General features: G+C 30.0%; 1 protein-coding gene across 2 annotated transcripts; it reads right to left on the bottom strand.

Annotated features, from left to right (window-relative positions):
* Positions 1-2,923: 2,923 nt before the first annotated feature.
* LOC110653440 (ferredoxin-thioredoxin reductase catalytic chain, chloroplastic) lies at positions 2,924-8,159 on the bottom strand. Of its 2 annotated transcripts, none has more exons than XM_021809245.2 (6): positions 7,974-8,159; positions 7,700-7,812; positions 7,208-7,257; positions 7,026-7,097; positions 3,521-3,581; positions 2,924-3,087 (listed from the first exon to the last, which is right to left on the bottom strand). In XM_021809245.2, the coding sequence occupies exons 1-6, from the start codon at positions 8,080-8,082 to the stop codon at positions 3,043-3,045; spliced, it is 450 nt and encodes a 149-aa protein (XP_021664937.2). In that variant the 5' UTR covers positions 8,083-8,159; the 3' UTR covers positions 2,924-3,042. The 2 variants fall into 2 exon arrangements, with proteins under 2 accessions (XP_021664937.2, XP_021664805.2); XM_021809113.2 differs by having other exon boundaries at positions 2,924-3,122; positions 7,974-8,154.
* Between the last annotated feature and the right edge of the window lie 508 nt (positions 8,160-8,667).

Genomic DNA, 8,667 nt, shown 5'->3' with positions numbered 1-8,667 from the left:
ATATTTTATGAGAATTTTGACTTTGGAATCACCTAATTTTCATTTTTTTAGCCTAAGTTATAACAATTTTGCCAAAACTGGTGGGATGGCTCATTGTTCAAGATTTCCAAGTTAGTCCAGAATCATGGTAGATTTTCTGGATCAACTTTTGTCTAGCAATTTGATCAACTTAGAGTCATAATTTGGCTCTATGGTTCTCATGAGAACTGTTCTCCTATGTCTCAGATTTCCATTGGTTCAAGAATTACCTAATTTGAAATTTTCTAGCGTGAGTTATGTTTAATTTATTAAGTACTATTTATTTGGTCTTTTTTTGTCAGGTCTAGAATTACAATTCGGATTCAAGTCAAAATTTAGGGCAACCTATGGTTAGTTTTTGGATAAAGTGTCTTTATGATATTTCTAGCATTATGTCTTAGGTTTCATCTCTAATTGGCCTCACACTAATTAGAGCTATGTAACTCAACTTATACCCATTCAAACATACTGGACTCAAGGGTCCAAAATTCCAGTAACTCAACATACTACAAATCCATTAATTCCTTTCATCAATTCAACATAAATTCTCAACTAAAGTATGCCAAATGACCATAATTAGGCCTTATAAACCTCAATTGCATAATGTACCAGAAAACCCTAATTTTTACCAAAACCCTAATTCTCCATATTCCCAATTCATGCAATTACATGCAACTACAATACACCAATCACATATATAACTTTAATCAAGTAAGAATTCATGCTTAATTCATTTAAAACATATCAAAACCCTAAAGTCCTTATGTTGACCGAAAATCCTACCCTCCCATACATGTATGATTTTCATGTTTTCTCTAGTTATTTCCTCATATTCAAACTCATTTCAACACATACACAACTAATTAAGTGAGAGGAGTGACTTACTTCTAATGGAGATTTCTAAATTTCAATTCCCTTCAATTTTTCTTATTTCTTTTTCTCCCAATCTTCCACTCTAGCTTAATTATCAAGTTTTTTGTCGAAAGGGTTATGAAATTTGTGGAGTAAAACTAGGGTTTTAGAAACTTTGAAAGTGCATCAATGGAAGAAAAATGAAGAGGGAAAGAGAGGAGGTGTGGCTGGCCAAATGGGATGGGAAAGAAGATGACAATTATTTTGATTTTAATTAATTTTGTCTTTCTTTTTCTAATAATTATCCCCAAAATTTAGTAATTTAAAATTATAATTTTAATTATGTCATCAATGTGTCATTCTTATGTCATAAAGCAATTTAAAATTAGAAATTTTCATTTCTTTTTCTTTTCTTTCCCTACACTTATTCATTTTTAATTCATTTTTCAATATTTTAATCTCACACAATTTAATGGACATTTAGGTTAAAAGTCACCTCTAAGAGTGAATTGACCAAAATGTCCCTCATCGGGTTATAGTCCATCTTTTAATAATACCTAATGAGTCCTTAAGTTCTGATTCACTTATTTGTGCTTGTTTCCTTTTTATTTCCATAATTTTTTAGTTTCTAATAGTTTCGCAATTATCCCTTAACTAAGAATGTCATGGGGTCCCACACGAATTTAGGGTAGTAACTGAGCTCGCAGTCGCTTCCCGGGTTGGTCACCTATCGCCGAGACCTAGGCTCATTTGACTTATTTGTACTTCATTTCTCTTATTTTCATCCAATTTCATTTGATCTTTATCAATTTTATTTGTGGCTTGTCTATGTGATTTAAGTATAGTTCTAAAATTCTAGCTGTCTGGACAGACATTAGTCACCGAGACAGTAGAATGCACATGACTACTTAGTATAAGGGTGTTACATGATATTCATTTTATGGTTAATAGAAAATCATAGTTAATTTTATAATTATCATATAGAGAAAAGAGAGTTATACACGTCATTACTACTTTGCATTTTATAAACTAGCTATTAAAGATTAAAAAGATTTTATTGTGTAAAATTTTAAAGTTTATGGAGTTTTATATTATATTTTTAAGTTTAGGGACGGTTCGGTTATAATCTCTATAATTCAGAGACAACTCTTTAAATTTATCATAAATTTGACCATATAGATTACCTTTCGCCATCTAATTATATTCAAAATTAATTTCGTACCAATATTTAAAGGTTACAACTTTTTTTTGAGATTACTTTATTTCATATCATTTTAGGTCTGTTCCTTTTTCATTCTTATTTTTTTATAACCAGTATATCATTTTTTCCTATTTTTATCAATTAAATTAATTCAAATTAAATTGTTAATTAGCTCTAATTTTAAAGTAATTTTTAAATTTTATATAAATTAAAATGAATTGAGAAAATTGTAAAAAAAATTTATACTTCCATTTTTTTTTAATTATATCTTATACTAATTAAATTATTAATTAAACTATATACTTATTACCTTTTATCAATTATACTCTATAATTGATGTGACATAACATCCATTAGTGAATTAGTAGCTTAATTGACAACACAACGAATTAGTAAAAGTTAAAAAATACGTGGTTTAACTGAAAATTTTTTAGTATGGTAAATAATTTCAAAAAATTAAATATGAACAATTCTTCCATTAAAGAAATTATAATTTTCAAAGAATTTAATTTAATTTAATTTTTTTATAATTCTCATGAAATAATTTAATTTTTTAACTTAAAAAAATTATTTAAAGAAAAATTCATGCATGATTATTTAAAAATTCTTTTATTACAAATAGTTAATTTCAAAAGAACTCGTAGAGTAATCTTTCATTATATTTTATGCTAGTGTTTAATTCCATCGCAGGCTGCTTGATGTTGAATCCCATATAAATGAGACACCATACAGCAACAAATACAGAATTATTATCAGGTGCATTTATTCTGAGATTAAAATGATATTTATCTAGTTTCTCAGCTCTACAAGATGAGCCGAAAAAATAAAAAGGTGAATGCTGTGCAAGTGTAATAGTGAGAAATCAAATTTGTTTTCTGATTAGCATATAGCATTTAATATACACCCACTTGTGGTAATTTTTCGGAAATAGCTCATCAAATAAAATACAATACGATACAATACACTAAATATTACATATTTGCTGTTGTTTCCCTGATTTCTTCCGAGGAGATTTTCTGCGCAGAACAAATACCAGCACATTCACGTTTGACTGAAAATCATTAATTATATAACATACTTAAAAATGCCGTGGAAAGGCGCAAGAACTATGACCAAAAAGAAAATGTAGACACCCATTAGTTATGAGTCAAATTATCATTATTGTTATTGTTGTTGTAGTTGTTGTTTTAGTGGTAAATGCCAAAACTCGTGTAAATGCAAGTCCACTCTGCATTTGTCAATTGTGATTTTCTTTTGCCAATCCTCACAAATACATAATCCAAAGTAACCTTAATTTCTCTGTAAGTTGCAGCCAACATTGTCCAAATTTGGTATGATCCCATTGAACAATCTAAATAAGATTTCAACGCATCATCATGTGATTATTTAAATTTGATAATACAACATTACAGCTAAGTTAGATAACCAACGTAAAGGACTTAGAATTACCTGATCCTTGCCAGCAAAATCATTTTCAGGAGTAAGAAAAAGCATGCAGTGGCACTCCTTCCTGCTAAGACAGTCTTATAGTTAAAATACAAGGTACTAGATTTACGATAATAAAATTCAGGTACTGGAGACGAGTAAAACATAAAATGAGAGAACAATACATAAGTCACTGCCTTGCACTTGCTAGATTCAAGCCAGCAAACGTTTCTGCTAAAGCATATATTGCCAATAAAAAACTAAATTGGCCTCAATAATGGACAATAGAAAAATTATATCTTTCTTCAAAAAATTATAAATAGGTATGTGAAAGAGCCATTGTTTGGTAGTGGAGTCCCTTACTAGCTTTTGTATAAGCATAGCAATAGCAAAGAATAAACTATTTCTTTAGGGGTTTTCTTTAATAAATCTTTAGCCAAAAAGAAATTGCAAGTAAAATGGCTGTTTCATCTATAATAAAATATCTACATCTCATGTAACCCTCAAACATTGGGAGCATTTACCAATGCAGCCAATTAGGGGTGTTCGGTTCCGGTTCGATTCAGGGTTTGGCTAGGAATCGGAACCGAACCAAAATTTCGGTACAGTTCCGATTCGGTTCTTTATTATTTCGGTTCCGGTTCGGTATGTTTCTCGGTTATTTGGTTTCAGTTCAATTCAATATGGTTCCGGTTCGATTCGGTATGATTCCGGTTTGATTCGGTATGATTTCGGTTCGATTTTCTGTTCTTAAAACAATTTTATATAATTATTTCTTTAAAAAGTCATTCTTGAATTAGTATTTAAGTTTTAAATTGGATTATTAATACATAATATATTATACAATATATCTTTTAACTATACGTAAATTATATAATATTTAACTATAAAGTGTATATATAATTTAGGTTAAATATATTATATAATATAATAGTATAAGTATTTCATATAATATACATTTTAATTATTTATTAATCATATAATATTTAACTATATGATATAAATATAATCAAGAATTAATATATATATATATATATATATATATATATATATATATATATATATATACGTGTGTGTGTGTAAAAGATAATAGTATATTTATAATTAAGAATTATAAGGTAATTTAATGTATTTATAACTAAAATTATTAAGAAAATATAAAAAAATAAAAAATAATATTAGGTTGTATTTAATTCATAATTATATATACATATATAAATATATATAATTATATTGAAAGTATATAATACATCTAAAAATACATATGTATAAATTCGATTCCCGGTTCAGTTTCAGTACGATTCCGGTTCGGTTCTTAGTAAAGAACCAAAACTGAATCAAAGTATCAAAATAAATTTAGTTCGGTACGGTTCTTATCGGTTCGGTCCGATTCTTCGTTTCGGGTCGGTTTCCCCCAAGAACCATGCACAGCCCTATAGCCAATCAAAGCAAATCAGCATTCATCAAGATCATGAAATGCATAGGCCATCACCCTTATTACTCAACTGGAAAAGGCAAAGAGTGCTGCTTCTAACATCAAATGGATGTAAAACATTTGATTCCCTTGACTAAAGAGGTTTCCTTCTTCCCTTTCAGGAGGCTAGTACAGGCAGCAAGTTGCAAAGATAAACAACAACAATGATACAGTACTGCCTTGTTCATACATCACTGCTTGGTAAGGAAGTAAATGAGATTGCCAGGTTCTTTAAAAAGCCTTTGTAGCATGCCTCGCTTAAATCAAGCTATCCTCTAAAGATTGTTCCATAAGATTAACCTGTTTCACTTGTTGGTCTATTAGAAGGTATATAGCTTATGGATAATTGCTGCTTAGTATGTCACTTTTTGCCAATATCAACTTCAACCATATCAATATTTACAGCCATATTAATGATCAATATTGCAATAGTAGTTCAAACATGTCTTCATCATGGGATACCAATCAGCGCTACATTTAACTGTATACCAATAGATTTGCTACTCGTTCATTTGGCCAGACCAGCCCAGCATTCTGTATTAGGAGCAGTTACTGGTCTACTAGTTATCTCACAAACAAAATTTTCCATCAATAACCATTCACTAAGTGTGACAGTGGAGACACATCTCTTCTTAATGCACTCTAATAATCTAGCAGTTTGATATTATCAGTCACAAAAACAACACCTCCTTCAGATTACAAAAAAAGAAAGAAAACACAAACAAAGCCAGTTTAGGGGATGAGTTTGAGAGAAATCCAAAGTTGGATTAGAGATTAAAGATCAAGATAACCATGAATAGTGAACCAATAATTATTTTTCTCCTGTTCAACTCCCTCATAAGACATAAAGGACAATAGAACCAAGTCACAAGAATGTTACTCTCAGATATTTCTTCAACACCTTTATTACTTATTAATTATTATTCCATCTCCCAAAACTTACTGCAGGTACATTTAATAACCATATTTAGAGCTGAAAGTACCTTCCTATGATTCTAAATATCTACTGTTCTTTTAGTCTCTCCACTGAAATAACTAAAAATAAATTTAAAAAAGGATAAATAAATAAATAAACAAAGAACCTTATGTTCTACACACATTGTATGCATATATTGAGCCAATTTTTTATACAAGTCATTTGTCATTAAAACTTATTAAATCTCTCCTCCAGATAACCTTATGCCAGTTAATAGTATGTGATATATGTCATAGATCAAGGACTCCAATCATTATCCCACCACGTCCTGCTAAACATTTCTATTAGGCTTAAACAACAAAGTTATCTCACCTTGGCATCCCAGCAATAACCTGTGACATGCTTCCTCTTAGTGAATAAATAAAACAGACACCTCCCCTCCCTCTCCCTCCTTCTCAATCTTTCCTCACTAGTCTAACATTAAGGTGGACTCCAATATTATCTTACCAACATAAAGATACCTCAGAATGGGTTCCTATCTTTGGTCATTTGAATCTCCAATAAAATTATGACTAATTACTTTACATACATTGATAGACAGTTAAAACTTTAGAATTTACCCAAAAAGACAAATTTGAATATTTTTGTGCAATCTATCAGGTAACCATTGGCTTGTTCCATGATAAAGAACAAATATCAAAATTTCATTACTTTCAGGATTTTAAATTGCAAAATCTCAGATTTCCTGATAGAAGGTGGTTGGAGAGGCAAAGTAGACATCTATTTCCAACAGGATCTTGGAAGCAAATTGAAATATACAATAACATATTCAAAATGGGGAGAGAAAAAAAAAAAGACCAATTCTCCTGTAATCATGATAGTTAACAGTAAATAAAACCCCAGATATAGCAATTGCTAAATTTTATAAGAAGCACACATAAGTTTCCCATGCATAAAAATTAATGAGACTAAAGTCAAATAGACTTAGGCAGAAGAATGAAAGTCTGACTGATAAATTACTCAAAAATATAATTACCATCTCAAGAAATTCAATAAAAAGACCTCCAATGTATCATTCAAAATAATTGTTCGCTAACTACATCCCACATAATAGTTTGTAAAGGCCAAGATATATCTACCTTTCTCTCATGGGGACACATGGACAATTCCAAAAGCCCTGCCCTGCCTCAGCTGCTTTATCATCGTAATGCCTGTACATCAAGGATTTGAAAGTTTGTAGTCATGGTAATAAATTGTTTTAAGTTAGTTCAATGGGTTCCAAAAATTCTAGGCAAAATTGCATCATATAGAACTTATTTACCTACAAGGGCAAAGTGGCGCACCCAAAGAATCTTTATGTTCTGCCAATCCCTGTTTAAATTTCAAAATGAGTAACATACAAGAAGATAAAGTCCATTGCATTTGCAATATAAGCAAATACATTGTACTCAGGACTCAATAGAGAAAGAAAATCAATGCAAGCCAATGAAGTCAATCATATAAATTAACCTGACAGCTAAAATTAGAATAAAAATCAAGCACTAGAAGTTGTAAAAAATAATTAAAAAAAACACTAAAATTAAAGCTTTATAGGAACTAATTTCTCAAAACATTGACAATAGTTGTCCCAGATGCTTCGTCAGGGTAGAAAGTCAATAAAGATACCTCAATTCTTCTTTTCCCACAGAATTATTTGGCAGAAGCTAATTCAGAGGCCTCAATTACAAGGGAAATGGAATCAAAATTCGGAAAATACTTCAATTAAATCAATCGAAGGTGAACAAAAAAAAAAAAGGAAGAAAGTAAAGACTACCTTAATGACAACAGAGGTGACTCCCTTATCGACGCAGAAATAAGTTCCAGACTTACGAGCATACTGCTCCGAGAACTTCCTCATTATCTCCACCGACTTCTCCGATGGTTCCACTGAAACAAAACCAAATTTAGCGCACAACTGAAACAAGAAGAAAACCTAGAATATCAAATGCGAGAGAATTGGAGCAGCTACATCAATAATTTCAACGAAGAAACTAATAACTGAAAAAATTTGGGGACAACTAAGAAATAACAAGATAATTAGCAATTACCTTTGGCTCGAATTACGGTGGCCGGAGAGCGGCGGAGACGGGAGGTATTGGGTGGACATGAGAAGGAGGAGATGCCACCGAAGCTACAAGAACTGGCTTGGAGAGTCATGCTGCACCAAAAACAATCCGTCAAACTGAAAATCAAATGCCGTTCATGAACATTTTATTTCTTAGTTATCCTTTTCTTTTCTTTAATAGATATTTAATTTATTGCTTAAAAAAATAAAGCAGATATTTAATTAATTTAATTTATTTTATTTTTTTGGGCTATGATTATGATTTGTAAGAGCGTGGTCGCCACTCACTGGAAAAATATCGGCCAAAAAAAAAACACAGGGCTTGTCTTGCTTGCTTTATTTTATTTTTTAATTTTTTGAATTTTTTTATAATTTAAATTAGATTAAATTAGTTTTACATTCTGTTTATTTTATAAAAAATATTTTACATATAAAAAATAATTTTATAGAAAATTTTTTTATTAATTTATTTTTCACTCCAAATATTAAAAAAATATTTTTTTTAAAATATTTTTTATGAAACAATCAAAATAATTAATTGATTAAATTCAAAGTTGATGAATTCAAGTAAAATCAAGTTGAATTCAAATATTTGTAAATTCAGGTGAAATAGTTATACTCTTACATATGACGGTGAACGTAATATGATTAAATGCATATGTGTTCATCTAATTTTT

The sequence above is a fragment of the Hevea brasiliensis genome, chromosome 18 (assembly GCF_030052815.1).
Source record: "Hevea brasiliensis isolate MT/VB/25A 57/8 chromosome 18, ASM3005281v1, whole genome shotgun sequence".
NCBI classification, from domain to species: domain Eukaryota; kingdom Viridiplantae; phylum Streptophyta; class Magnoliopsida; order Malpighiales; family Euphorbiaceae; genus Hevea; species Hevea brasiliensis.
Note: the sequence above shows the minus strand (reverse complement) of the source record. Positions and strands in the feature narration are given on the sequence as shown.

Bases quoted from the DNA above. Each gene is read 5' to 3' on its own strand.
- LOC110653440 (XM_021809113.2), bottom strand. From the start codon at position 8,082: ATGACTCTCCAAGCCAGTTCTTGTAGCTTCGGTGGCATCTCCTCCTTC. The intron at 7,813-7,973 runs GTAATTGCTAAT...GTTTTGTTTCAG, and splicing joins CACCGTAATTCGAGCCAAAG to TGGAACCATCGGAGAAGTCG. The intron at 7,258-7,699 runs GTAGTCTTTACT...AAATTTAAACAG, and splicing joins TCACCTCTGTTGTCATTAAG to GGATTGGCAGAACATAAAGA.